General features: G+C 39.9%; 8 protein-coding genes and 1 pseudogene across 10 annotated transcripts; all 9 read right to left on the bottom strand.

The window, feature by feature from the left end:
• Nucleotides 1-365: 365 nt before the first annotated feature.
• Nucleotides 366-2,337, bottom strand: LOC132164788 (UDP-glycosyltransferase 87A1-like). Its single transcript, XM_059575344.1, has 2 exons — nucleotides 1,845-2,337; nucleotides 366-1,270 (listed from the first exon to the last, which is right to left on the bottom strand). The coding sequence occupies exons 1-2, from the start codon at nucleotides 2,335-2,337 to the stop codon at nucleotides 366-368; spliced, it is 1,398 nt and encodes a 465-aa protein (XP_059431327.1).
• Nucleotides 2,338-3,208: 871 nt separating this feature from the next.
• Nucleotides 3,209-4,499, bottom strand: LOC132163662 (UDP-glycosyltransferase 87A2-like; annotated as a pseudogene).
• Nucleotides 4,500-4,797: 298 nt separating this feature from the next.
• Nucleotides 4,798-6,974, bottom strand: LOC132164613 (UDP-glycosyltransferase 87A1-like). The gene is made up of 2 exons (XM_059575150.1): nucleotides 6,367-6,974; nucleotides 4,798-5,750 (listed from the first exon to the last, which is right to left on the bottom strand). Exons 1-2 carry the CDS (start codon nucleotides 6,851-6,853, stop codon nucleotides 4,825-4,827), a joined length of 1,413 nt encoding a protein of 470 aa, XP_059431133.1. The 5' UTR covers nucleotides 6,854-6,974; the 3' UTR covers nucleotides 4,798-4,824.
• Nucleotides 6,975-8,166: 1,192 nt separating this feature from the next.
• On the bottom strand, nucleotides 8,167-10,552 carry LOC132163210 (UDP-glycosyltransferase 87A1-like). The gene is made up of 2 exons (XM_059573415.1): nucleotides 10,065-10,552; nucleotides 8,167-9,121 (listed from the first exon to the last, which is right to left on the bottom strand). Exons 1-2 carry the CDS (start codon nucleotides 10,549-10,551, stop codon nucleotides 8,196-8,198), a joined length of 1,413 nt encoding a protein of 470 aa, XP_059429398.1. The 5' UTR covers nucleotide 10,552; the 3' UTR covers nucleotides 8,167-8,195.
• A 158-nt stretch (nucleotides 10,553-10,710) lies between these two features.
• On the bottom strand, nucleotides 10,711-13,300 carry LOC132163211 (UDP-glycosyltransferase 87A1-like). Of its 2 annotated transcripts, XM_059573417.1 has the most exons (3): nucleotides 12,706-13,300; nucleotides 11,164-11,994; nucleotides 10,711-10,800 (listed from the first exon to the last, which is right to left on the bottom strand). In XM_059573417.1, exons 1-3 carry the CDS (start codon nucleotides 13,199-13,201, stop codon nucleotides 10,763-10,765), a joined length of 1,365 nt encoding a protein of 454 aa, XP_059429400.1. In that variant the 5' UTR covers nucleotides 13,202-13,300; the 3' UTR covers nucleotides 10,711-10,762. The 2 variants fall into 2 exon arrangements, with proteins under 2 accessions (XP_059429400.1, XP_059429399.1); XM_059573416.1 differs by lacking the exon at nucleotides 10,711-10,800 and having other exon boundaries at nucleotides 10,985-11,994.
• Nucleotides 13,301-15,222: 1,922 nt separating this feature from the next.
• Nucleotides 15,223-17,432, bottom strand: LOC132163978 (UDP-glycosyltransferase 87A1-like). Its single transcript, XM_059574371.1, has 2 exons — nucleotides 16,752-17,432; nucleotides 15,223-16,172 (listed from the first exon to the last, which is right to left on the bottom strand). The coding sequence occupies exons 1-2, from the start codon at nucleotides 17,236-17,238 to the stop codon at nucleotides 15,247-15,249; spliced, it is 1,413 nt and encodes a 470-aa protein (XP_059430354.1). The 5' UTR covers nucleotides 17,239-17,432; the 3' UTR covers nucleotides 15,223-15,246.
• Nucleotides 17,433-17,563: 131 nt separating this feature from the next.
• LOC132164470 (UDP-glycosyltransferase 87A2-like) lies at nucleotides 17,564-19,863 on the bottom strand. The gene is made up of 2 exons (XM_059574987.1): nucleotides 19,300-19,863; nucleotides 17,564-18,589 (listed from the first exon to the last, which is right to left on the bottom strand). The coding sequence occupies exons 1-2, from the start codon at nucleotides 19,793-19,795 to the stop codon at nucleotides 18,486-18,488; spliced, it is 600 nt and encodes a 199-aa protein (XP_059430970.1). The 5' UTR covers nucleotides 19,796-19,863; the 3' UTR covers nucleotides 17,564-18,485.
• Nucleotides 17,634-18,486, bottom strand: LOC132163165 (UDP-glycosyltransferase 87A2-like). The gene is made up of 3 exons (XM_059573352.1): nucleotides 18,465-18,486; nucleotides 17,784-18,262; nucleotides 17,634-17,663 (listed from the first exon to the last, which is right to left on the bottom strand). Exons 1-3 carry the CDS (start codon nucleotides 18,484-18,486, stop codon nucleotides 17,634-17,636), a joined length of 531 nt encoding a protein of 176 aa, XP_059429335.1.
• A 4,781-nt stretch (nucleotides 19,864-24,644) lies between the features above and the next one.
• Nucleotides 24,645-27,091, bottom strand: LOC132164306 (UDP-glycosyltransferase 87A1-like). Of its 2 annotated transcripts, none has more exons than XM_059574793.1 (2): nucleotides 26,500-27,091; nucleotides 24,645-25,712 (listed from the first exon to the last, which is right to left on the bottom strand). In XM_059574793.1, exons 1-2 carry the CDS (start codon nucleotides 26,993-26,995, stop codon nucleotides 24,820-24,822), a joined length of 1,389 nt encoding a protein of 462 aa, XP_059430776.1. In that variant the 5' UTR covers nucleotides 26,996-27,091; the 3' UTR covers nucleotides 24,645-24,819. The 2 variants fall into 2 exon arrangements, with proteins under 2 accessions (XP_059430776.1, XP_059430777.1); XM_059574794.1 differs by having other exon boundaries at nucleotides 24,645-25,703.
• Nucleotides 27,092-27,281: the final 190 nt, after the last annotated feature.

Below are 27,281 nucleotides of genomic sequence, written 5' to 3'. Positions count from 1 at the left end.
ACCCACACTTGGCGATCGGTTTTGGAACAGCTGTTGCTTCTGAAACACATTTCCCCTCCAGGTGTTATTTAAAGACCTTGTTGTGGAAGACAAATTTTAAAGACAGTTTGAAAAAAATTCCTTTTAAGTTATTCTAATTAGTGATAAATGTATTTTTTAAATTTTTTTATAATATTTTAATAATTATTTACTGTCATTTTACTAATATAAGAACTCAAATATTAATTTGTTTAAAAACCAGAAAATGTTAGAATGACACTTCTTAGTGGAAGAAATTTTCCTAAATTTGTGTCCAAATTTTAAAGTGAAACGGTAAAAAGCATAGAATTAATTCAGAGTAATTTTTGTTCAAACCAAGAAACTCTTCAATGGTCGTGGCCATCAAAGAAGGTACAAATAAATGCATCAAGGTTAGCATAAGATGATCCACTCTTAGCAATTGCTTGGCGGCAGAGATTTTTCAGCTCCCTTGCTCTTTCCCTAATCTCATTCCCTTCACGGCTTTCAAGGTCCATGAACCTTTCAACGAGCTCAGCTATGGCTTCTTTTGGCACCAAAATCTGATCACTTCTTGCCTCTGCTCTATTCACACTCCACCCAGTCTTCCAGTCCTCTACAATCTGCCTGCTATTAGGAATTTGATCCAAAAACTGAGGAAAAGTAAGCATCGGAACGCCTGCATAAACAGCTTCTTGGGTGGAATTCCACCCGCAATGGGACAAAAAACCGCCGACAGAAGGATGACACAGCACCCTCAGTTGGTCGCACCATTGCACGACCAAACCCATATCACCACAACTCTCTTTCAGCCGAGAAGAGGCTGCACGCGCCACCCAGAAGAATCGAACGCCGCTGCTACGCAGCGCTGCAGCAAATGCATCCATTTGCGCGTCTGACACAACAATGAAACTGCCCAGAGAGAAGTACAGGACAGAATCTTTAGGCTGGGAGTCCAACCATTTTAGATGGTAATCACCAGGGCGAATTTTAGAGGAAGAATCTTCAATCTCCAAGTAACGGGTAGCAGGGCCAATAGAGTAGACAGGGAAAGCGAAGATCGCTTTCAAAGTGTCGAAGGCTCGGGGTTCAAGTTCATAGACAGAATTAACTAGAAGATATTGTGTCTTGTATGCCTTTGAAATGCCTTGGAGGATCGTTTCCAAGCCCTGTGCGTCGGTCTCAAGAATTACTGTTTGTAGATCTTCTAGTTGTGTTGAAGTAATTCCTGGTATGGTGTCCATTTGCTCTTCTCCATCACCTATATATATAGCTCACCCAATTGCATTATATCAGTGTTTTGCATTTGAAATATGTTGGCTCGATCAGGAAATAGTTTGTTTTCCTATTGGTTCATGGATTTATTTTACCAAAACAAAAAAATCATGGATATCCCTCATGGTCATTCCATTTTCACATTGCTTTTTATTTATAAGAAACAATCCATACTTTTAAACATTCCATTTGCCTCTCTTAATAGTAAGAATGGCTGACCACCCAAATCGAACCTTCGAAATGATGCGATCACGGAAAGTTGCAACTATCAAATCTCTCGATGGAGTACTTCTGACCAAAAGATGGGGACAATTTTTTTTTTTTTTTTTGGTCAATTGTCAAGAGATCAGGAAGGATTGAAAAAGTACAGTCGTACAGATCAAGATCTAGTGATAATCGTTCATTTCTCGTTACCAAAAAAAGAAAAAAACATTGTTCATTTCTCACATATAAAAGTCAACTGTTCCACCCAAAGAAGTTCAATGAATATAAGATAAAGCTGTAACCCATTTAAATGAAAGTTCTAATACTAATTATAATTGTAACGAAAATGAATAAAGGCGCATGCTAACCTGAAAAGTGAAGCGACAAATGCCCATTTTCAATGAGAGCAAGAGCACGATGAAGCTCCAAAAAAAAAGACGCTGACATGGTCCAAAGGGATGCCACTGGAATTTTCCTTCGACAACCGACGTCGATAGGCCACTGAAGCTCAAAATCAGCCAAGATTCTAGCTACCGGCGGCTCGAGCCGATCCAGGAGCTGCTCAAAGGGAGCTTCCATATTGGTCATGACCGCTTCGTTGAAGTCCCCATAGTCTAGTCCTTTTGGGCGCTCGACGATGTTGGGGGTAATTAACTCCAAGCGGAAGTTAGCCGGCGTGGGCACGGAGACAATGCAGCGGCGCCACTCTTCGGTCGTGACGACGAAGGTGATGAGAAGGTTGTTTATCCGTGAGTATAGTAACTTGCAGAGGCTCATCATAGCGTTGGTGTGGCCTTGACATGGGAAAGGGATCGCCACCACGTGGTGGACGGTGGGTGGTTCAACGCCGATGGAATCCATGCACAACAGGAAACTGAGTCTTATGTGTTTGATGAATCTCCGGGAGAGGAATCAACTGGGTCGCATGGCTGTTTGGCTTCGTGCTTCCTTTTTGCGTTATCTAGAGATAGTTTTATTAAGGTGTTCAATCGGGGCAGTTATAATTTCCTTGCCAACTACTTATAATCATTAACCGTTGTTAACCGTTTTGGTAAGCGGTTATAAAAAATCGCTAACCGTCTAAGACGGTTGCGGTTAGCGGTTTTAGGGGTTGGAAAAAGTGGTTAATAACCGCTTACCCTTTTATATATATATATAACATCAAAAACGATGTTGTTTTGGCCATTTATGACTATATGTATATGAAATGTAATGTTGTATGTGATGTTTTGGGCCAAGATTGATTCAAAAAGTTGTGTGGCCCAAAAAACAGCATTTTCTTTTTATCTTTTTGGGAATACTTTAGTTCAAAACGTATAAAATAAGCTCAAAAAATAGGCCAAGTAATAGCCCAAAACACTTAAAAAGCCCTAAAACCCATATAAAAAAAAGTACTTATAAAACTGCCCGTTATTGGTTTGAATAATCGCTACCACCGGTTATAAAATAACTGTTAACCGCTTAGGCAGTTCATAACCGTTAGCCGCAACCGCTTGTGCCGGCCTAAGTTTTATCTTTTGTTTTCTCAAGCTTCTACTTTTAAATTTCTACGGTAACAAAATATTTTAACAAATACCCAATGAAAAAGATTTTCCATCGACATCAGAGTTTAAAGTGCCCGAAATTCACATGAACTTATTGAAATTATCGATCATTCGTTACAAATTAAATCATCAATGATAAGCTATTTCCTTACCAACTAGCTAATCAAACATAACACATCACAATATGGTTAATCGCTGTGGCCTTTTGAAATATCCCTAAAAAAAGAAGCATCAAGATTTGTTTTTGATGATCCACCTTCAACAATTGCGCCTCAACGAGCCTCTTGAAGTTGTTTTGCTTTTTTTTTTTTTTTTTTTTTTTTTTTTTTCATTTCGTTACCCTCATTGTTTTTTTGATTCGTAAACCTTTTCACAAGCTCAAGATTTCCTCCCTTGTCACTAAATTTTCAAATCCCAAATCTCCCTTAACCCTCCAATCAACCGTCCAATCCTCCACAACCAGTTTACTGTTTGGGATTTGATCCTCCAATAGAGGGAAAGTAAGCATAGGAACACCAGCAAAAGCAACCCCCAATGTAGAATTCCATCCGCAATGTGTCCAAAACCCTCTTATTGATGGATGGCACAATACCTTCAACTGGTCACACCAAGGCAACACTAATCTCATATCACTACCACTAGCATCTCCAAGAAGATCGATTTCCCCACGTGACACCCACAAATTAATACCTAACATCGCAGTAGCCCACTTGCAATTTCATCCATTTAGGTGCTTAAAACCTAAAGGAAGCTTCATAACGAGACGTACAAGACAGAGCTAGTAGGTTGACAATTTAGCCAACCGAAATAATTTACGCCATTGTGACCATTTGTTACAGAGAAACGCTTTTAAAGTTCAAAGCTAAGTAAGGTATGGCAGGACTAATAGGGTACACCAAAAGAGGAAGTTCTGCTTTTAAAGTGTCAATGACTTCGGTTTCAACCTTGTGAGTGGAAGTGAATAGAAAATATTGTACTTTAGACACCAGTGAAACACCTTCCAGGCATCGGTACGTTCAAGACTTTTCGACTGTTTCCATATATAATGGTGGGAAGATCTACAATAAACATAGCTACTATAAACACTCCTGGAATGTAGTCTACAAGTTCATCTCCTCAGTCGTAATTAAACACATGGCAGAGAAGAATAAAAAAGCAATGTAAGGAGTAGCCAAAGTATCACAAATACACTAAGAGTAATTGAACACTTCGTAAACCGGTCAAAAGTGGTGGCAGGCCACCCAGTTGACCTATGATTCAATTCGGTTATTGTAATACAATTTTTTTATTTTTTTTATTTGAAAGTAAAATTATAATTCTATAAAGATTCTGCCAATTGTGTACGTACATATATTTATAAACTCATTTTGAAATGACTATATTTATTTTTTATGAGGTCGATCATAGAACCAATTTGAAAAAAAAAAAAGCAATAATAATTTTTTTTTTTTTCTTTTACTGGCCTAAAACCTTCTCCATTTTTTATCCTTCATTAACCTAGGATCGGCTGCTGGACCATACAGAGAATAATACATCCACGTGACTATCCTTTTCTTCGTTATGGCCAAGCCAAGACAACAGAAAAAGATATTTGGCATCGTTTCTGCCAAAGAGGGAATAGAGAAACAATTTTGACAATTACTAAAAAAAAATTAAAAGATATATATTTTTATTTATTTTTGAAAAATGTGTTCTCTGATTTTTGAAAGGTTGCAAAACCTACACGGCTACACTTGGCGACGGGTTTTGTAACAGCTGTGGAAGACAAATTTTAAAGTGAAACGGTAAAAAGCATAGAATTAATTCAGAGTAATTTTTGTTCAAACAAAGAAACTCCACAATGGCCGTGGCCATCCAAGAAGTTACAAATAAATGCATCAAGGTTAGCATAAGATGATCCACTCTTAGCAATTGCTTGGCGGCAGAGATTTTTCAGCTCTCTTGCTCTTTTCCTAATCTCATTTCCTTCACAGCTTTCAAGATTCATGAACCTTTGAACAAGCTCAGCTATGGCTTCTTTTGCCACCAAAATCTCACTTCCTGCCTCTGCTCTCTTCACACTCCACCCAGTCTTCCAGTCCTCTACAATCTGCCTGCTATTAGGAACTTGATCCAAAAACAGAGGAAAAGCAAGCATCGGAACGCCTGCATAAACAGCTTCTTGGGTGGAATTCCACCCGCAATGGGACCAAAAACCGCCGATAGAAGGATGACACAGCACCCTCAGTTGGTCGCACCATGGCACGACCAAACCCATATCACCACAACTCTCTTTCAGCCGAGATGCGTCTCCACGCGCCACCCAGAAGAATCGAACGCCGCTGCTACGCAGCGCTGCAGCAAATTCATCCATTTGGGCGTCTGACACTTGAATGAAACTGCCCAGAGAGAAGTACAGGACAGAATCTTTAGGCTGGGAGTCCAACCATTTTAGATGGTCATCATGATCAGGGCAAATTTTACAGGAAGAATCTTCAATCTCCAAGTAACGGGTAGCAGGGCCAATAGAGTAGACAGGGAAAGGGAAAATTGCTTTCAAAGTGTCGAAGGCTTGGGGTTCAAGTTCATAGACAGAACTAAGTAGAAGATACTGTGCATTGGATGCTTTTGAAATGCCTTGGAAGGTCGTTTCCAAGGCCTGTGGGTCGGTCTCACGAATTACTGTTCTTAGATCTTCTAGTTGTGTTGAAGTAATTCCTGGTATGGTGTCGATTTGCTCTTCTCCATCACCTATATATATAGCTCACCCAATTGCATTATATCAGTGTTTTGCATTTGAAATACGTTGGCTCGATCAGGAAATAGTTTGTTTTCCAATTGGTTCATGGATATATTTTACTATCAAATCTCTTGGATATAAAATTATCAAAGCTCAGGAAAAAATAAAAAACCACTATCAAATCTCATGGATATAAAATTGTGATTACTCAATCGGTATTGATCAAGATCTATTAATAATAGTTACCTATGTTTTAGATTTAGTCTTTCCAAAAATAGATGTGTGCGCTAACCGCATTTGTATATAAATTAACAAAAAAGTTGTAAGATTTGTATTGTATTTATGACGTTGTAATCTCATAGTTTTGAGCTATAATTTTTCAGAACTTTTATGCTCTATAACGCAAGAGCTTCATGCTCTGCATCTTATTATCAATTAACTTACAAAAATTCCCGTTTAAAAAAAAAAAAAAAAAGTCAGCTGTTCCACCAAAGAAGTTCAATCATATATAATCTAAAGCTGTAAACCCATACTTACAAAAAATAAATAAATAAAGCTGTAAACCCATTTAAATGAAAGTTCTAGTACAAATAATTGTAACGAAAATGAATAAAGGCGCATGCTAACCTGGAAAGGGAAGCGACAAATGCCCATTTTGTCGGAAAGCAAAAGAATGATGAAGCACCGAGAAAAAAGACGCTGACATGGTCCAAAGGGATGCCACCGGAATTTTCCTTCGAGACCCGACGCCGATAGGCCACTGAAGCTCAAAATCAGCCAAGATTCGAGCTACCGGCGGCTCGAGCCGATCCAGGAGCTGCTCAAAGGGAGTTTCCATTTTGGTCATGACCGCTTCGATGAAGCCCCCAAGGTCTACTGCTTTTGCGCGCTCGCCGATGTTGGGGATTGAGGCGAAGCGGATGGTAGCCGGCTTGGGCTCGGAGGAAATCCTGCCGAGCCACTCTTCGGTGACGACGAAGGTGACGAGAAGGTTGTCTTTCTGTGCAGCAAGTAACTTGCAGAGGCTCATCATGGCGTTGGTGTGGCCTTGAAGTGGGAAAGGGATCGCCACCACGTGGTGGACGGTGGTTGGTTCGACGCCGATGGGATCCATGTACTACAGGAAACTGGGTCTTTTGTGTTTGATGAATCGCCGAGAGAGGAATTGACTGAGTCGCTTGGCTGTTTGACTTAGATTGGGATCCTTCAAATAGGGCATTCCCTCTTTGGCAGCATCGTTGCTGCCAAAGAGGGAATGGAGAAACAATTTTGACAATTACTAAAATAAAAAATATTTAATTTTTTTTAAAGAAATATTTTTTTATTTATTTTGAAAAATGTGTTCTCTGATTTTTGAAAGGTTGTTAAACCTACACGGCTACACTTGGCTAGGGCAGTTAAGTGAGCGAAGCGTCTCGCGAGCAAGCTCAGACTCGGCTCGTTCTCGATTCGAATATTAAATGAAGCACTTCATGAACACAAATCCTAACTCGAATATTAATTGAAGCAAGCTCGGCTCGATTCAGTTAGGCTCGTGAGTAAGCTTGTATAAGCTCGTGTGTGTATATATATATAAACTAAGTAACACATAATTAATTATAAATCTCATAATTATTAAAATCTTAAAATTGCATTTATATTTAAGCGTTAGAAAATGAAAAATTATAGACCCTTTGTGATCAGAGAGAGAGAGCAATCATTAAAAAGACCTCAATTCAATTAGAGTAGACCCAAACGAAAGGAAGAAGAATCAAACAGAAACTATTGAGGGAGATTGTGAAATCATTAAACTATTGAAGAATCAAATTTCAAATAGACCCAAACAGTACTATCACTACCTGTTTGGTGAGTGAGAGTGAGAGAGTGGGAAATAAGAGTTTAGGTGGAAGATACGCTATGACTGGTGAGGGAGATTGAGAGAGAGACATTGATTTTTTTTTTTTTTTTTGTAGGGGGTATTGTCTCAATGCAGTTTGAATACAACTTGTTAACTTATCAAACATTGCTAAGAAAACACCAATTCCCAAGTTTGCTTATCTATAAAAGGATGCATATCTTCTCTTTTTGAAACCAAGTGCTTTGCTGTATTAACTCAGGCACCAAACTTGACTACCCAGGCTAAGGAAATACTCATATGCAAGTTGGCTTCTTAAGCTGTTTAAGAGTACTTGAAGTTTAAATTTTATTTTTTTTATTTTTTTAAAAAAAAAATTAAATATAAAAGCTAGCTCGTGAGCTGGCTCGGCTCAACTTATTATGAGCTCGAGCTCGATTTTTTTGGCTCGCCATTGAGCTCGGCTCGAGCTCGAGCTCGAGTAAAATTTAAACGAGCCAAGCCTGAACAAAGGAAGCTCATTCAAGCTCGACTCGATTACATGCCTACACTTGGCGACGGGATTTGTAACAGCTGTGGAAGACAAATTTTAAAGTGAAACGGTAAAAAGCATAGAATTAATTCAGAGTAATTTTTGTTCAAACAAAGAAACTCCACAATGGCCGTGGCCATCCAAGAAGTTACAAATAAATGCATCAAGGTTAGCATAAGATGATCCACTTTTAGCAATTGCTTGGCGGCAGAGATTTTTCAGCTCTCTTGCTCTTTTCCTAATCTCATTTCCTTCACAGCTTTCAAGATCCATGAACCTTTCAACGAGCTCAGCTATGGCTTCTTTTGGCACCAAAATCTCACTTCCTGCCTCTGTTCTCTTCACACTCCACCCAGTCTTCCAGTCCTCTATAATCTGCCTGCTATTAGGAACTTGATCCAAAAACAGAGGAAAAGCAAGCATCGGAACGCCTGCATAAACAGCTTCTTGGGTGGAATTCCACCCGCAATGGGACCAAAAACCGCCGACAGAAGGATGACACAGCACCCTCAGTTGGTCGCACCATGGCACGACCAAACCCATATCACCACAACTCTCTTTCAGCCGAGAAGCGTCTCCACGCGCCACCCAGAAGAATCGAACGCCGCTGCTACGCAGCGCTGCAGCAAATTCATCCATTTGGGCGTCTGACAGAAGAAAGAAACTGCCCAGAGAGATGTACAGGACAGAATCTTCAGGCTGGGAGTCCAACCATTTTAGATGGTCATCATGATCAGGGCAAATTTTACAGGAAGAATCTTCAATCTCCAAGTAACGGGTAGCAGGGCCAATAGAGTAGACAGGGAAAGGGAAAATTGCTTTCAAAGTGTCGAAGGCTTGGGGTTCAAGTTCATAGACAGAACTAAGTAGAAGATACTGTGCATTGGATGCCTTTGAAATGCCTTGGAAGGTCGTTTCCAAGCCCTGTGGGTCGTTCTCACGAATTACTGTTCTTAGATCTTCTAGTTGTGTTGAAGTAATTCCTGGTATGGTGTCCATTTGCTCTTCTCCATCACCTATATATATAGCTCACCCAATTGCATTATATCAGTGTTTTGCATTTGAAATATGTTGGCTCGATCAGGAAATAGTTTGTTTTCCTATTGGTTCATGGATTTATTTTACCAAAACAAAAAAATCATGGATATCCCTCATGGTCATTCCATTTTCACATACTTTTTATTTATTAGAAACAATCCATACTTTTCAAGATCCCCCCACTTGATGTTAAATACAAATGGCACCGACTTGTGCAAAAATTGTGCAGTAGGCATAGTAATATCATCTCTAAGATATTATATATTTCTTAATTTGTTAACTTATACACCGAAATAGCAAAATCTAAACTATTCAATTAAAAATACTAGTAATTAAGATTAGAATTATCAAAACGATCTGGAATAATATCATGATCTATAGTAAGAATGGCCGATCACGAAATGATGCGATCACAGAAAGGTGCAATCTAGTACTTGCAACTATCAAATCTCTTGGATATAAACTATCAAAGCTCAGTAAAAAAAAAAAAAAAAACCACTATCAAATCTCTTGGATATAAAATTGTGATTACTCAATCAGTACCGATCAAGATCTATTAATAATAGTTACCTATGTTTTAGATCTAGTCTGTTTATCCAAGAATAAATCTGTGCATTAACTGCAGTTGTATATAGGTTAGCGGAAAAGCTGTAAGATTTGTATTGTATTTATGATGTTGTAACCTCTTAATTTTGAGCTATGATTTTTTAGAGCTTTTATGCTTTATGATGCAATAGCTGCTATGTATTCTTATTATCAATTAAATTACAAAAATTCCCGTTTCAAAAAAAAGAAAAAAGAAAAAAGTCAGCTGTTCCACCAAAGAAGTTCAATGATATATAAGCTAAAGCTGTAAACCCATTTAAATGAAAGTTCTAGTACAAATAATTGTAACGAAAATGAATAAAGGCGCATGCTAACCTGAAAAGGGAAGCCACAAATGCCCATTTTCTCGGAAAGCAAAAGAATGATGAAGCACCGAGAAAAAAGACGCTGACATGGTCCAAAGGGATGCCACCGGAACTTTCCTTCGACACCCGACGCCGATAGGCCACTGAAGCTCAAAATCAGCCAAGATTCGAGCTACCGGCGGCTCGAGCCGATCCAGGAGCTGCTCAAAGGGAGTTTCCATTTTGGTCATGACCGCTTCGTTGAAGCCCCCAAAGTCTACTGCTTTTGCGCGCTCGACGATGTTGGGGATTGAGGCGAAGCGGATGGTAGCCGGCTTGGGCTCGGAGGCAATGCAGCCGAGCCACTCTTCCGTGACGACGAAGGTGACGAGAAGGTTGTCTTTCCGTGCGGCTAGTAACTTGCAGAGGCTCATCATGGCGTTGGTGTGGCCTTGAAGTGGGAAAGGGATCGCCACCACGTGGTGGACGGTGGTTGGTTCGACGCCGATGGGATCCATGTACTACAGGAAACTGAGGCTTTTGTGTTTGATGAATCGCCGAGAGAGGAATTGACTGAGTCGCTTGGCTGTTTGACTTGGATTGGGATCCTTCAAATAGGGCAGCTCGAAAATCAAAATTCCAGCGACCAATGAGAAGGAGGCTGCGGAGCAGGTGAAGTTCGGGCAGCTTAATTTTCTCTATTTTTTAAGCTTAATTTAGGGATACTCATCAGTTTGACTTCTTATCGTTCGAATAAGTCTGCCAAGCTGCAAAGCTGGGAAAATAAATTAATACTTCGTACTTCCTTTCTTTCGTTATCTAGAAATGAGTTTTATCTTTTTGTTTTCTCAGGCTTTTACTTTTAAATTTCTACCAAAAAAAAAAAAAAAAAAATTAAAAATCCAATAAAAATAATTTACCATCGACATCAAAGATTAAAGTGCCTGAAAATTGAAATTCACATGAACTTATTGAAATTATCGGTCATTCGTTACAAATTAAATCATCAATGATAAGCTATTGCCTCACCAACTAGCTAATCAGACATAACACATCACAATATGGTTACTGACCGTGGCCTTTTGAAATATTTTTAATAAAAGCATCAAGATTTGTTTCGGATGATCCACCTTCAGCGATTGCGCCTCGGCATACCTCTTGAAGTTGTTTTGCTCTTTTCTTCATTTCATTGACCTCATTGCTTTTTTGATCCATAAACATTTTGACAAGTTCAGAGATTTCTCCCCTTGTCACTAAATTTTCAGATCCCACATCTTTCTTAACCCTCCATCCAACCTTCCAGTCCTCCACAACCTGTTTACTGTTTGGGATTTGATCCCCCAATATAGGAAAAGTAAGCATAGGAACACCAGCATAAGCTGCCTCCAACGTAGAATTCCATCCACAATGTGTCCAAAACCCTCCTACTGATGGATGGCACAACACCTTCAATTGGTCACACCAAGGCAACACTAGGCTCATATCACTACCACTAGCATCTCCATGCTGAGCAGTTTCCTCACGCGACACCCACAAATACTTGACGCCACTATCCCGTAGCCCACCTGCAATTTCATCCATTTGGGTACTTGAAACCGAAAGGAAGCTTCCAAACGAGACGTACAAGACAGAGCCTGTAGATTGACAATCTAGCCACTCGAGATAGTTCACGTCATTGTGACCATTTGTTATAGAGGAATTCTTTTGAAGTTCGAAGTAAGGTATGGCAGGACCAATAGTGTATACCGGAAGAGGAAGTTCTACTTTTAAAGTATCAATGACTTCAGTTTCAAGCTCTTGGGCGGAAGTGAATAGAAGATATTGCGCTTTAGACACCGCTGAAACACCTTCCAAGTTTCGGTTCAAGACTTTTCGATTGTTTCCATACATAATGGTGGGAAGATCTATAATACGCATGGTAGACACTCCAGGAATGTAGTCTACAAGCTCATCTCCAATGTCTTAAATTAAACACATTGCAGAGAAGAATACAAAAAGCAATGTAAGTAAGAATTATGCATGAGGGATGGCTAATTCAACACCCTAAAGCTAGAATTTAGGAGTAGCCAAACTATCACAAAGACCTTAAGAGTAGTTGAACACTTTGAAAACCGGTCAAAAGTGGTGGCTGGCCACTCAATTGACCTATGGTTTAATTCGGTCATTGTAAAACAAGTGTTATATATATAATTTTTTATTTGAAAGTAAAATTATAATTTTATAAAGATTCTGCCAATTGTACGTACGTACATAGATTCATAAACTCATTTTGAAATGAATATATTTATTTTTTATGAGGTCGATCGTAGAACCAATTTGGCAAATTTTTTCCTGATAAAAAAGCAATAATAAAATTATCATTTTTTTTTTTGCTGGCCTAAAACCTTCTCTATTTTTTATCCTTCATTAACCTAGGATCGGCTGCTGGACCATACATAGAATAATACATCCACGTGACTTTCTTTTTCTTCGTTAAGGCCAAGCCAAGACAATAGAAAAAGATATTTGGTCTCGTTGCTGCCGAGGAAATTTCTGTAATTTTATTGGCGATATCCCTAAGATTTAATTTTTCGATGTTCTAAATTTAATTTTAAACTTTTTTTACGGCACCTAACTCAAATATCAAAAAAAAAAAAAAAAAGAGTTGATTGAGAAAAGGTTTTTAGACGCACCTGACAGTTCAATCGGGAAGTGGCCGTGCTGCACGAAGAGCTCAAAATGGTGAATCAGAGAGAACCCCGTCGCAGACATGGGCCATAGCGATGCCACCGGAATATTCCTCCGGTTCCCAACTCCGACAGCCCAAACCACAAAAGTGTCAGCCACGATGGTTGTCACCAGCGGCTCAAGCCGGTCTAGGAGCTCCTCAAAGGGCGCTTCCATCTTCGTGCTTACGGCTTCCATGAAGCCGGGAAAGTCTTTGGCACGACCATGCTCGGAAGGTATGACGTTGGGTACGGTGGCGAAGCGTATGTTATCCGGCATAGGGTCTGAGCCGATGAAGCCGAGCCACTCTTCGGTGACTACGAAGGTGACGAGAATGTGTTGGGGCCTTTTCAAAGCTAGGAGCTTGCAGAAGTTCATCATGGCGTTGATGTGGCCGCGACCGGGATAGGGCATCGCCAGCACGTGGCAGATAGTGGATGGATACGTTTTGGCGGGGTCCATTCCCGGAAGTTGATCGTTTACCGTTGGTGGAAAGCTCCTTTAATGGGACTAACGCAGGAGCAAGACGACCTGAGGTGAGAAATAGCTTTTGAGTTTGAGAAGAACGTATATACGTAAATTGATATTGTTTGGTACATGTCCCGAATATATGAATTTGACTTTTCTGTCATTGCGTACGTAAGTGCTTACGTCATTCCATTTGACACCTTTTACCTGTGGAGTGACTCAATAAGGAAAGGGTCAAAAACAAAGGGCTGGTCAAGAAACAGTTCAATACATGCACGAACCTGGCACTGCTTATTTTTATTGGAAAAATATTTTTATAAAACCAAGCCAAAAAAATGTTACACTTACAATAAAAAAATCTTAACACGCGTCATGTGGGGACACATAAGATATAATAAAATTATATACCAATTATAAGTCTCATATTATTCCAAAAAATAAAATAAACAATTAATTATGAAATATAATGGTTCTATGTTTTCTTCTCGGATGCCATAGAATTGATAACATCATGCAAAGCATTTGATCAAATATTAACAACATCAGCTCCTTCCTTCTACGCACGTTGATGGCCCCAACACGACGAAACTTTGTAACAATACAGAGCAAGCTAGATTTAGTTGAGAAATGAGCTGCTATTTGATCAAAGGAACCTTAAGTTCTTTGGGGCAAACAGGAAACTGGCCGGTTTGGTTTCCTCTTGCAATACCGGGACATGCATTTATCTTATGGCTCACTAATTCTAGATTTAAAAGGCAAAATTTGAAGTGTTAGTTTGTGCAAATTTGCTTTTGGAAAGCTCCTTTGATCGTCATTGTTTTCCTCTCAATTAGCAACGACAACTATTAGATGAATATTAGCGACGATGATTGTCGTCTCTAATATGTTTAATATTCGCCAAGTATTTAACTTAATATATAATTATATATTAATACATATTAACATTGACGGTGTCTTTACTAAAAGAATAGATCTCAGTGCAACCTATTGTCATGTGTGCCGACATTTTAGCTATGGTTATGATGTATCTTGATACATGCATATGATGAAATAGTGGTGTTGAGGGTGCATGATACAATTTTCACTACAAAATATTTTACGTCATTGTGACCATTTGTTATAGAGAAATGCTTTTGAAGTTCGAAGTAAGGCATGGCAGGACTAAGAGGGTATACCAAAAAAGGAAGTTTTGCTTTTAAAGTGTCAATGACTTCAGTTTCAAGCTCGTGAGTGGAAGTGAATAGAAAATATTGTGCTTTAGATACCAGTGAAACACCTCGGCATCGGTTCAAGACTTTTCAACCGTTTTCATACATAACGGTGGGAAGATCTACAGTAAACATAGTAGACACACCTGGAATGTAGTCCACAAGTTCATCTCCTTGGTCTTAATTAAACACATGGCAGAGAAGAATAAAAAAGCAATGTAAGGAGGCAGGCCACCCAATTGACCTATGGTTCAACTCGGTTATTGTAATACAATTTTTTTTTTTTAATTTTTTATTTATTTGAAAGTAAAATTATAATTCTATAAAGATTCTGCCAATTGTTTATGTACATATATTTATAAACTCATTTTCAAATGACTATATTTATTTTTTATGAGGTCGATCATAGAACCAATTTGAAAAAAAAATTCCTGAAAAAAAAGCAATAATAATTTTTTTTTTTTTTTTAGCTGGCCTAAAACCTTCTTTATTTTTTATCCTTCATTAACCTAGGATCGGCTGCTGGAACATACAGAGAATAATACATCCACGTGACTATCCTTTTCTTCGTTATGGCCAAGCCAAGACAATAGAAAAAGATATTTGGCCTCGTTGCTGCCAAAGAGGGAATAGAAAAACAATTTTGACAATTACTAAAAAAAAATATTTAATTTTTTTTAAAAGATATATATTTTTATTTATTTATTTTGAAAAATGTGTTCTCTGATTTTTGAAAGGTTGCCAAACCTAGACGGCTACACCGGCGACGGGTTTTGTAACAGCTGTGGAAGACAAATTTTAAAGTGAAACGGTAAAAAGCATAGAATTAATTCAGAGTGATTTTTGTTCAAACAAAGAAACTCCACAATGGCCGTGGCCATCCAAGAAGTTACAAATAAATGCATCAAGGTTAGCATAAGATGATCCACTCTTAGCAATTGCTTGGCGGCAGAGATTTTTCAGCTCTCTTGCTCTTTTCCTAATCTCATTTCCTTCACAGCTTTCAAGATCCATGAACCTTTGAACAAGCTCAGCTATGGCTTCTTTTGCCACCAAAATCTCACTTCCTGCCTCTGCTCGCTTCACACTCCACCCAGTCTTCCAGTCCTCTACAATCTGCCTGCTATTAGGAACTTGATCCAAAAACAGAGGAAAAGCAAGCATCGGAACGCCAGCATAAACAGCTTCTTGGGTGGAATTCCACCCGCAATGGGACCAAAAACCGCCGATAGAAGGATGACACAGCACCCTCAGTTGGTCGCACCATGGCACGACCAAACCCATATCACCACAACTCTCTTTCAGCCGAGATGCGTCTCCACGCGCCACCCAGAAGAATCGAACGCCGCTGCTACGCAGCGCTGCAGCAAATTCATCCATTTGGGCGTCTGACACTTGCATGACACTGCCCAGAGAGAAGTACAGGACAGAATCTTTAGGCTGGGAGTCCAACCATTTTAGATGGTCATCATGATCAGGGCAAATTTTAGAGGAAGAATCTTCAATCTCCAAGTAACGGGTAGCAGGGCCAATAGAGTAAACAGGGAAAGGGAAAATTGCTTTCAAAGTGTCGAAGGCTTGGGGTTCAAGTTCATAGACAGAACTAAGTAGAAGATACTGTGCATTGGATGCCTTTGAAATGCCTTGGAAGGTCGTTTCCAAGGCCTGTGGGTCGGTCTCACGAATTACTGTTCTTAGATCTTCTAGTTGTGTTGAAGTAATTCCTGGTATGGTGTCCATTTGCTCTTCTCCATCACCTATATATATAGCTCACCCAATTGCATTATATCAGTGTTTTGCATTTGAAATACGTTGGCTCGAATATATTTTACTATCAAATCTCTTGGATATAAAATTATCAAAGCTCAGGAAAAAATAAAAAACCACTATCAAATCTCATGGATATAAAATTGTGATTACTCGATCGGTATTGATCAAGATCTATTAATAATAGTTACTTATGTTTTAGATTTAGTCTTTCCAAAAGTAGATGTGTGCGTTAACCCCAGTTGTATATAAGTTAACAGAAAAGTTGTAAAATTTGTATTGTATCTATGATATTGTAATCTCATAATTTTGAGCTATAATTTTTGAAAACTTTTATGCTCTATAACGCAAGAGCTTCATGCTCTGCATCTTATTATCAATTAACTTACAAAAATTCCCGTTTAAAAAAAAAAAAAGTCAGCTGTTCCACCAAAGAAGTTCAATGATATATAATCTAAAGCTGTAAACCCATACTTACAAAAAATAAATAAATAAAGCTGTAAACCCCATTTAAATGAAAGTTCTAGTACAAATAATTGTAACGAAAATGAATAAAGGCGCATGCTAACCTGGAAAGGGAAGCGACAAATGCCCATTTTGTCGGAAAGCAAAAGAATGATGAAGCACCGAGAAAAAAGACGCTGACATGGTCCAAAGGGATGCCACCGGAATTTTCCTTCGAGACCCGACACCGATAGGCCACTGAAGCTCAAAATCAGCCAAGATTCGAGCTACCGGCGGCTCGAGCCGATCCAGGAGCTGCTCAAAGGGAGTTTCCATTTTGTTCATGACCGCTTCGATGAAGCCCCCAAGGTCTACTGCTTTTGCGCGCTCGCCGATGTTGGGGATTGAGGCGAAGCGGATGGTAGCCGGCTTGGGCTCGGAGGAAATCCTGCCGAGCCACTCTTCGGTGACGACGAAGGTGACGAGAAGGTTGTCTTTCTGTGCGGCTAGTAACTTGCAGAGGCTCATCATGGCGTTGGTGTGGCCTTGAAGTGGGAAAGGGATCGCCACCACGTGGTGGACGGTGGTTGGTTCGACGCCGATGGGATCCATGTACTACAGGAAACTGAGTCTTTTGTGTTTGATGAATCGCCGAGAGAGGAATTGACTGAGTCGCTTGGCTGTTTGACTTAGATTGGGATCCTTCAAATCGGGCAGCTCGAAAATCAAAATTCCAGCAGCCAATGAGAAGGAGGAATAAGTCTGCCCAGCTGCAAAGCTGGGAACATAAATTAATCCTTCGTACTTCCTTTCTTGCGCTATCTAGAAATGAGTTTTGTCTTTTTGTTTTCTCAGGCTTTTACTTTTAAATTTCTACTGTTTAAAAAAAAAAAAATTAAAAAATCCAATAAAAATAATTTTCCAACGACATCAAAGATTAAAGTGCCTGAAAATTGAAATTCACATGAACTTATTGAAATCATCGTCATTCGATACAAATTAAATCATCAATGATAAGTTATTGCCTCACCAACTACCTAAATCAGACATAACACATCACAATATGGTTACAGATCGGGACCTTTTGAAATATTTTTAATAAAAGCATCAAGATTTATTTCGGATGATCCACCTTCAGCAATTGCGCTTCGGCATACCTCTTGAAGTTGTTTTACTCTTTTCTTCATTTCATTACCCTCATTGCTTTTTTGATCCATAAACATTTTCACAAGTTTAGAGATTTCTCCCCTTGTCACTAAATTTTCAGATCCCACATCTTTCTTAACCCTCCATCCAACCTTCCAGTCCTCCACAACCTGTTTACTGTTTGAGATTTGATCCCCCAATATAGGAAAAGTAAGCATAGGAACACCAGCAAAAGCAGCCTCTAACGTAGAATTCCATCCACAATGTGTCCAAAACCCTCCTACTGATGGATGGCACAACACCTTCAATTGGTCACACCAAGGCAACACTAGGCTCATATCACTACCACCAGCATCTCCATGCTGAGCAGTTTCCCCACGCAACACCCACAAATACTTGACGCCACTATCCCGTAGCCCACCTACAATTTCATCAATTTGGGCACTTGAAACTGAAAGGAAGCTTCCAAATGAGACGTACAAGACAGAGCCTGTAGATTGACAATTTAGCCACTCGAGATAGTTCACGTCATTGTGACCATTTGTTATAGAAGCATTCTTTTGAAGTTCGAAGTAAGGTATGGCAGGACCAATAGTATATATCGAAAGAGGAAGTTCTACTTTTAAAGTGTCAATGACTTTAGTTTCAAGCTCGTGGTCAGAAGTGAATAAAAGATATTGCGCTTTAGACACCAGTGAAACACCTTCCAAGCATCAGTTCAAGACTTTTCGACCGTGTCCATACATAATGGTGGGAAGATCCATAATACGCATGGTAGACACTCCAAGAATGTAGTCCACAAGCTCATCTCCAATGTCTTAAATTAAACACATTGCAGAGAAGAATACAAAAAGCAATGTAAGTAAGAATTATGCATGAGGGGTGGCTAATTAAACACCCTAAAGCTAGAATTTAGGAGTAGCCAAACTATCACAAAAACCTTAAGAGTAGTTGAACACTTTGAAAACCGGTCAAAAGTGGTGGCTCGCCACCCAATTGACCTATGGTTTAATTCGGTCATTGTAAAACAAGTGTTTTCTATATATATAAAATTTTTTATTTGAAAGTAAAATTATAATTCTATAAGCATTCTGCCAATTGTGTACGTACATAGATTTATAAACTCATTTTGAAATGACTATATTTATTTTTTATGAGGTCGATCATAGAACCAATTTGACCAATTTTTTCCTGATAAAAAAGCAATAATAATTTTTTTTTTTTTTTTTGGCTGGCCTAAAACCTTTATTTTTTATCCTTCATTAACCTAGGATCGGCCGCTGGACCATACATACAATAATACATCCACGTGACTATCCTTTTCTTCGTTAAGGCCAAGCCAAGACAATAGAAAAAGATATTTGGCCTCGTTGCTGCCGAAGAAATTTCTGTAGTTTTATTGGCGATATCTCTAAGATATAATTTTTCGATGTTCTAAATTTAATTTTAAACCTTTTTTACGGCACCTAACTCAAATATCAAAAAAAAAAAAAAAAGAGTTGATTGAGAAAAGATTTTTAGACGCACCTGACAATTCAATCGGGAAATGGCCGTGCTGCACGAAGAGCTCAAAATGGTAAATCACAGAGAACACCGTCGCCGACATGGGCCATAGCGATGCCACCGGAATATTCCTCCGGTTCCCAACTCCGACAGCCCAAACCACAAAAGTGTCAGCCACGATGGCTGTCACCGGCGGCTCAAGCCGGTCTAGGAGCTCCTCAAAGGGGGCTTCCATCTTCGTGCTTACGGCTTCCACGAAGCCGGGAAAGTCTTTGGCACGACCATGCTCGGAAGGTATGACGTTGGGTACGGTGGCGAAGCGGATGTTATCCGGCTTAGGGTCTGAGCCGATGAAGCCGAGCCACTCTTCGGTGACTGCGAAGGTGAGGAGAATGTGTTGGGGACTTTTCAAAGCTAGGAGCTTGCAGGCGTTCATCATGGCGTTGATGTGGCCGCGACCAGGATAGGGCATCGCCACCACGTGGCAGATAGTGGATGGATACGTTTTGGCGGGATCCATTCCGGAAGTTGATCGTTTACCGTTGATGGAAAGCTCCTTTAATGGGACTAACGCAGGAGCAAGACGAACTGAGGAGTCTGAGGTGAGAAATAGCTTTTGAGTTTGAGAAGAACGTATATTCGTAAATTGATATTGTCTAGTACATGTCCCGAATATATGAATTTGGCTTTTCTGTCTTTGCGTACGTACGTGCTTACGTCATTCCATTTGACATCTTTTAGAATTCAATACATGCACGAACCTGACACTGCTTATTTTTATTGGAAAAATATATTTATAAAACCAAGCCAAAAAAATGTTACACTTCCAATAAAAAAATCTTAACACGTCATGTGGGGACACATAAGATATAATAAAATTATAGACTAATTATAGGTGTCATATTATTCCAAAAAATAAAATAAACAATTAATTATGAAATATAACGGTTCTATGTTTTCTTCTCGGATGCCATAGAATTAATAACATTAATATGCAAAGCATTTTTTTTTTTTGAAATCTATCTTTATTTCAAAAACTGAAATTCGGGACAACGCCCTACAGAGATAGAGCTAATTGCTCTAAAATAATAATGTCAGAAATACAGTTGGGGGATTCTTCAAGCCACACTTGATCCGTTGAGGTCCTTATTGCGTATTGGGCAAGTCCATGAGCCGCTGTATTGGCTTCCCGTTTCACATGGCGAACCTTCCATCCATGAAGAGACTCCAAAACCAGGCGACTGTCTTCTATAAGCTGCCCATACCGTAGCCAATTGGGGTTGGAATCATTTATAGCCTTCACCACAAGTAGAGAGTCCCCCTCAAGGAGAATGTTGTGTGCCCCAACCTCTCTACAGAATTCCACTGCGCAGAGAGCAGCAAAAGCTTCTACTGTGGCCGGTTCATACACTGCCATAATGGGCTTGCTAAGGCCTGCAATCACAAAGCCCTTCTCATCACGAATCAGTACACCTACTCCCATCCGCATCTCCTTCAGGGCTATAGCTACATCCCAGTTCACCTTAAAAATACCAGAGGGCGGAGGTTCCCATTTCGGCCTAGTAACTGAAGGAGTAGCAATTTCAGTTAGAGGCTTGGCATTTGCGCTTTGGAACTGTTGGAGGGAGGCCTTGGCTTTAGCAGCTACCTCGTCAGGATGAGTAAAATGTCCCCCATGGAGCACCTCGTTTCGTCTCTTCCAGATTCCCTTGGCTATCATTCCGAATAGTTCCAGGTCCTCCTCTTGCATAAGGTTCACCATTTTCTCCATCATGTCCATGAAGCATTCTCCATCAACCACCGTTTTTTGTAGTTTCCTGCTACTCACGCTCCAGACATCCTGGGATGAAACACAATCCCATAGAATGTGAGTGATGGTTTCTTGACTCCTACAGCATATCATACATTGATCGTCAGACAGCACTCTTCTCTTCTTAAGATTTGACTTTGTGGGCAGAATATTATTACAGGCCCTCCACAGGAACATTTTGGTAGAATTCGGAATCTTCAGCTTCCAAATCTTTTTCCAAGTTGCTTGTCCCGTGCCACCAGTAGAACACTCCCCCCTCCCCCTTTCACTTCGCTCCATTTCCAAGTGGTAGGCGCTTCTCACAGAGAATTCTCCGGAGGGTGTCGCACGCCAAATGATTTTGTCTGCCCGATTGTATCTGCTTAAAGGGATATTGCAAATTACTGTAGCCTCTTCTTCACTGAAATTTTGTAAGATAAGAGTTTTGTTCCAACGGACCGGATTCCCCTCCAACAAGTCGGCCACCACTGCTTTAGAATCAAATCTGGGGTTGTGAGACCATGGTTTATAGGTACTGGGTGATGGAATCCATTTGTCACTTTTTATTCGGGCTGTCTTGCCAATTCCAATGCGCCAGAAAATGCCTTCTTCTAATAAATCTCTACCCGCTAAGAGGCTCCTCCAAGCAAATGAAGGGCGGTTTCCCAATTTGGCTGATATAAAAGACCCTTGCTGGTAATACTTTGCTTTAATAATTCTGGCGGACAGACTGTTAGGGTATTGCATGAGACGCCACCCTTGTTTTGCAAGAAGTGCTTTGTTGAAACCAATTAGGTCCCGAAATCCCAACCCTCCAATATCCTTTGACCTTCCCATTTTTTCCCAACTCATCCAGTGAATTTTCCTGTCATTTTCCTTGTGTCCCCACCAAAACTTCTGCATCAATTGATTTATATTCTTGCATAATTCTTTTGGGAGGAGAAAAATGCTCATGCTATAAGTAGGTATAGCTTGGACCACCGCTTTTAGTAGGACCTCCTTCCCCACTTGGGAGAGAAATTTAGACTTCCAATCGGAGACTCGTCGCTTCACTCGGTCGGTCAAATTTTTGAATTCGCCTATTCGTGACTTTCCCACCAATGCTAGCAAACCGAGGTAGGTATCAAACCTTTGCGTATCTGGAACACCCACTACCGCCAAAATGCGTATCCGATCATCAGAGCTTGTGTTTCGGCTGAAAAAGATGGATGTCTTGTCATTGTTTAATCTTTGGCCCGACGCTTGCTCATAATCCTCCAATACCCCTTTTAGATAGTTCCACTCCTGTTCAGTCGCTTTACAAAATAGTAGACTATCGTCAGCGAAGAACAAGTGATTTAGCCTCAAGCCTTTAAAGGAAGTAGGAACCCCCTTCAGTCTCCCAATCAATGCCTCATGTGAGAGTTTTGCACTTAATACGTCTGCACAAAACAAAAAGAGATATGGTGATAGCGGGTCACCCTGTCGGATTCCCCGTGTAGGCTTAAAAAGACCCACGGCTGAGCCGTTCACAATAACAGAATAAGATACAGTGGTAATACATTTCATCACAAGATCAACCCATTTTTTTGCAAAGCCCATTTTTTCCATCACCTTTTCGAGAAAAACCCATGCTACGCGGTCATATGCTTTGCTCATATCGAGCTTCACAGCCATGTATCCCACCCTTCCACACATACGGGTGTGCATAGTATGTAAGGTTTCGTATGCTGCCAATATATTATCTGAAATTAACCGTCCCGGAATAAAAGCCGATTGATTACCAGAAATAATAGTTGGTAACAAAATTTTTAAACGGTTTGCCATGACTTTCGAGAGAATTTTATATACCACGTTACAGAGACTTATGGGTCTGAAGTCCGACACTCCCGTCGGATGGTTCTTTTTTGGTACCAGAGCAATGTGAGTATAATTGATGTCAGGGTCAATTAAACCGGTAGTGAAAAAAGTCTTAATAGCAAGAGTTACCTCCTCACCCACTGAGTCCCAATGGTCCTGGTAAAACGCTGCTGGAAAACCGTCTGGACCGGGTGACTTTAATGGGGCCATTTGATGCAAGGCTAGATGGACTTCATCCACTGTCGCCTCACGGATCAGCCTCCTATTCATCTCCTCCGAAATCCTGGAAGGAATAACATGAATGCATTCGTCAATCCCTCTAGTGTTTGAAGAGGAAAGAAACTCCTGAAAGTATTCCACGAAGGCTCCCTCCACCTCTGTTGGGTCTTCCCTAAACACTCCATGTTTATCCATAATTGAATTAATCTGGTTTGCCCGTCGTCTCTGTGAAGCATAGGCATGGAAGTATTTCGTGTTCTTATCTCCATGGGCCAACCACGTCTGTTTTTCCCTTTGACGCCATTTCAAGTCCATTTGCCCCATTAGTTCCTGTGCTCTTATCTGTTGGTTGTTTAACTCCTGCATATTCCAATTCCCTCCAACCGCTTGTAAGGTCTTCACTTTTTCCAGGACCTGATTAACCTCAGCTTCAGTGGGGTCGTTATTCAGTCTCTTCCATTGGAGAAGAGAGTTTTTGCTTTGCTTTAAATTCCCCACCACTTGTCCCGACCCATCTTGACGTTGTTGCTTAACCCTCCATATTTTTTTTACCACCTGTTTGACTTCATTTTGATTCCACGCCACCTCATAACGAAACCTCTTTTGTTTTTTCCTCCTTTGATGAATCTGCTTCTGGAACTGGACATTCACTGGGGAATGGTCGGAGGTGCAAGAGGATAGAATCTCAACTCGCCTGACGGGATAAAAGTCTTGCCATTGAAAGTTAGCCAAGACCCGATCCAGTCGCTCCTTAATAAATTCTCCTCCCTCCCTTTTATTGCTCCAGGTGGACTTAGGTTTCTTTGGACCTAAATATGCAAAGCATTTGATCACATATTAACAACATCAGCTCCTTCCTTCTACGCATGTTGATGGCCCCAACACGACGATCGAAACTTTGTAACAATACAGAGCAAGCTAGATTTAGTTGAGAAATGAGCTGCTATTTGATCGAAGCAACCTTAAGTTCTTTGGGGCAAACAGGAAACTCGCCGGTTTGGTTTCCTCTTGCAATATTGGGACATGCATTTATCTTATATATGGCTCACTAATTCTAGATTTAAAAGGAAAATTTTGAAGTGTTAGTTTGTGCAAATTTGCTTTTGGAAAGCTCCTTTGATCTTCATTGATTTCCTCTCAATTAGCTACGACAACTACTAGATGAATATTAGCGACGATGATTGTCGTCGCTAATATGTTTAATATTCACCTAGTATTTAACTTAATATATATTAATACATATTAACATTGACGGTGTCTTTACTAAAAGAATAGATATCAGTACAACCTATTGTCATGTGTGCCGACATTTTAGCTATGGTTATGATGTATCTTAATACATATGATGAAATTGTGGCGTTGAGGGTGCATAATACAATTTTTACTACAAAATATTTTACAAACTAGCGGAACAATCCATCATTAATGAAATAATTACCGTGGCTAACTTATCGACTATATACTCTTTATTATTTCATAAAAAATTATGACATTAATTTGAAATTAGCATCCTCTTCCCAGATCTTCTCCACGCATTTCAAGCTTTGAAGAAACTACTGTACAGTAGAACCTTGAGAAACTTTTAAGGTAAAAACATAAAAGAAGTGATATGTCCGAAACTCACACGAACATATTGGAATTATCAGTCATAGGCTACAAATTAATTCATCAATGAAAAATAACACATCACAATTTGCTTAATGACCAACGTGGCCTTTTGAAACATCCCTAATAAAAGCATCCAGATTTGCTTCAGATGACCCTCCCTCAGTAATTGCACCTTGGCAGGCCTCTTGTAGTTGTTTTGCTCTTTTCCTCATTTCATTCCCCTCATTGCTTTTTTGATCCATTAACCTTTTCACAAGCTCTGAAATTTCTCCCCTTGTCACTAAATTTTCAAATCCCACATCTTTCTTAACCCTCCATCCAACCTTCCAATCCTCTACAATTTGTTTACTATTTGGGATTTGATCCCAAAATATAGGGAAAGTAAGCATAGGAACACCAGCAAAAGTAGCCTCCAGTGTAGAATTCCAACCACAATGTGTCAAAAACCCTCCTACTGAGGGATGGCACAACACCTTCAATTGGTCACACCAAGGCACCACCAAGCCCATATCACCACCACAAGTATCTTCAACCCGACCAGTTTCCCCGCGTGACACCCATAGGTACCTCACACCACTATCCTGTAGCCCACCTACAATTTCATCCATCTGGGCACTTGAAATCGAGAGAAAACTTCCTAATGAGACGTATAAGACAGAGTCTATAGGTTGACAATCTAGCCACCGGAAATAATTGACACCATGAATGTGGCCATCTGTTAAAGAAGAATTCTTTTGAAGTTCAAAGTAAGGTATGGTTGGGCCAATAGGGTACACTGGAAAAGGAAATTTTGCTTTTAAAGTGTCAATGGCTTCATATTCAAGCGTAGATACAGAAGTGAAAAGAAGATATTGCGCTTTGGACACCAATGATACACCTTCCAGGCATCGGTGCAAGAGTTTTGGAGTAATAACCGGGGGAAGATCTATAATGCGTGTAGCAGATACTCCCGGAATGTAATCCACAAGCTCATCTCCGTGTTCTTAATTAAATGGTAGACAAGCAAACAAAACAATGTAAGTAAGAATTTGGCCAAATCACTCCAAAAGAAAGACTATGGAGAGAGGGGAGGGACAAATTACCACAAAAGACATTAGGAATGGTTGAGCACCCAAAAAGCCGGTCAAAAGAGGTGGCAGACACCTCAAATAGCCTTTGGGGGTGATTGGTTCAACCCTAGCCAAACAACTTTTCTTTTTATAATTTCATAAAGACTGTTAAAAAAAAAAAGGGTTGAATTATACAGATCATTTTATTACGAAGGTTGTTTTGAATCCACTGGATTTATTTGTTATTGTTAAAACATTATTTAAACTAGCCTATAACTTGGGTCATACGACTCATGCACATGTTTTTCAATATAATTTAATTTTTCGAAAATGTCTTTAAAAGAGTATAAAAAAAATATAAATAATAATAGTAAACAAAAAAAAAAAGGTTATAAAAGAATTTAAACAACTGTTGATTTCTGCCAAATGAAGACAATTGAGTGGATCGAATAAAACAACAAAAAAAAAAAACACATTTATAAAATGCAACTTATATATTGTCATAGATTTAGCCATCCTAAAATCATTTTATATATTAAATTTTAGTTCTCTTTCATCCTACTCTTTAATAACTATTGTTAGTGAAATTTTTGCACAATTATTAAACTTATATGCAACCAGTGAGTCATCTTTTGTCTTCAATAAGGCCAAGCCACGCAGGATTAAAAAATAATAATAATAAATAAATAAAATTGATTGAGATCAGGGAAATAGACGCACCTGACACTTCAATCGGGGAATGGCCGTGCTGCACGAGGAGCTCAAAATGGTGCAACACAGAGAATACCGTCGCCGACATGGGCCACAGCGATGCCACCGGAATATTCCTCCGGTTCCCTACTCTGGTAGCCGAAATCAAATAAGTGTCAGCCACGATGGCTGTCACTGGCGGCTCAAGCCGGTCAAGGAGCTCCTCAAACGGTGCTTCCATCTTCGTGTATACGGCTTCCACGAAGCCGGGAAAGTCTTTGGCGCGACCCAGCTCGGAAGGTATGACGTTGGGTACGGTGGCGAAGCGGAAGTTAGCCGGCTTACGGTCTGAGCCGATGAAGCCAAGCCACTCTTCCGTGACTACGAAAGTGACGAGAATGTTTTGGGGCCTTTTCAAAGCTAGGAGCTTGCAGAGGTTCATCATGGCGTTGATGTGGCCGCGACCGGGATAGGGCATCGCCACCACGTGGCAGATAGTGGATGGATACGTTTTGGCGGGATCCATTCCCGGAAGTTGATCGTTTACCGTTGGTGGAAAGCTCCTTTAATGGGACTAACGCAGGAGCAAGACGAACTGAGGTGAGAAATAGCTTTTGAGTTTGAGAAGAACGTATATACCTAAATTGATACTATTTGGTACTTGTCACGAATATATGAATTTGGCTTTTCCGTCTTTGCGTACGTACGTGCTTACGTCATTCCATTCGACACCTTTTACTGTGGAGTGACTCGATAGGTAAAGGGTCATGTCATGTGGGGACACTTACATAAGATATAATAGCTATGTTTGG

The sequence above is a fragment of the Corylus avellana genome, chromosome ca10 (genome assembly GCF_901000735.1).
Source record: "Corylus avellana chromosome ca10, CavTom2PMs-1.0".
Classification (NCBI taxonomy): Eukaryota; Viridiplantae; Streptophyta; class Magnoliopsida; order Fagales; family Betulaceae; genus Corylus; species Corylus avellana.
This window is presented reverse-complemented; position numbering and strand designations above follow the sequence as displayed.

Coding starts and splice junctions, on each gene's coding strand:
- LOC132163978 (XM_059574371.1), bottom strand. CDS start 17,238: ATGGATCCCATCGGCGTCGAACCAACCACCGTCCACCACGTGGTGGCG. Junction 16,173..16,751: donor TTTGTCGCTTCCCTTTCCAG/GTTAGCATGCGC, acceptor CTATATATATAG/GTGATGGAGAAGAGCAAATG.
- LOC132163165 (XM_059573352.1), bottom strand. CDS start 18,486: ATGCTTGGAAGGTGTTTCACTG. Junction 18,263..18,464: donor GCTTGGAAGGTGTTTCACTG/GTGTCTAAAGCG, acceptor GTCAATCTACAG/GCTCTGTCTTGTACGTCTCA. Junction 17,664..17,783: donor GAGTAAAACAACTTCAAGAG/GTATGCCGAAGC, acceptor TGTCTGATTTAG/GTAGTTGGTGAGGCAATAAC.
- LOC132163211 (XM_059573416.1), bottom strand. CDS start 13,201: ATGGACCCCGCCAAAACGTATCCATCCACTATCTGCCACGTGCTGGCG. Junction 11,995..12,705: donor CTTCCCGATTGAACTGTCAG/GTGCGTCTAAAA, acceptor GTTTAATTTAAG/ACATTGGAGATGAGCTTGTA.
- LOC132164788 (XM_059575344.1), bottom strand. CDS start 2,337: ATGGATTCCATCGGCGTTGAACCACCCACCGTCCACCACGTGGTGGCG. Junction 1,271..1,844: donor TTTGTCGCTTCACTTTTCAG/GTTAGCATGCGC, acceptor CAATTGGGTGAG/CTATATATATAGGTGATGGA.
- LOC132164306 (XM_059574793.1), bottom strand. CDS start 26,995: ATGGATCCCGCCAAAACGTATCCATCCACTATCTGCCACGTGGTGGCG. Junction 25,713..26,499: donor TTCCCCGATTGAAGTGTCAG/GTGCGTCTATTT, acceptor CATTTAATTAAG/AACACGGAGATGAGCTTGTG.
- LOC132164613 (XM_059575150.1), bottom strand. CDS start 6,853: ATGGATCCCATCGGCGTCGAACCAACCACCGTCCACCACGTGGTGGCG. Junction 5,751..6,366: donor TTTGTCGCTTCCCTTTCCAG/GTTAGCATGCGC, acceptor CTATATATATAG/GTGATGGAGAAGAGCAAATC.
- LOC132163210 (XM_059573415.1), bottom strand. CDS start 10,551: ATGGATCCCATCGGCGTCGAACCAACCACCGTCCACCACGTGGTGGCG. Junction 9,122..10,064: donor TTTGTGGCTTCCCTTTTCAG/GTTAGCATGCGC, acceptor CTATATATATAG/GTGATGGAGAAGAGCAAATG.
- LOC132164470 (XM_059574987.1), bottom strand. CDS start 19,795: ATGGATCCCGCCAAAACGTATCCATCCACTATCTGCCACGTGGTGGCG. Junction 18,590..19,299: donor TTTCCCGATTGAATTGTCAG/GTGCGTCTAAAA, acceptor GTTTAATTTAAG/ACATTGGAGATGAGCTTGTG.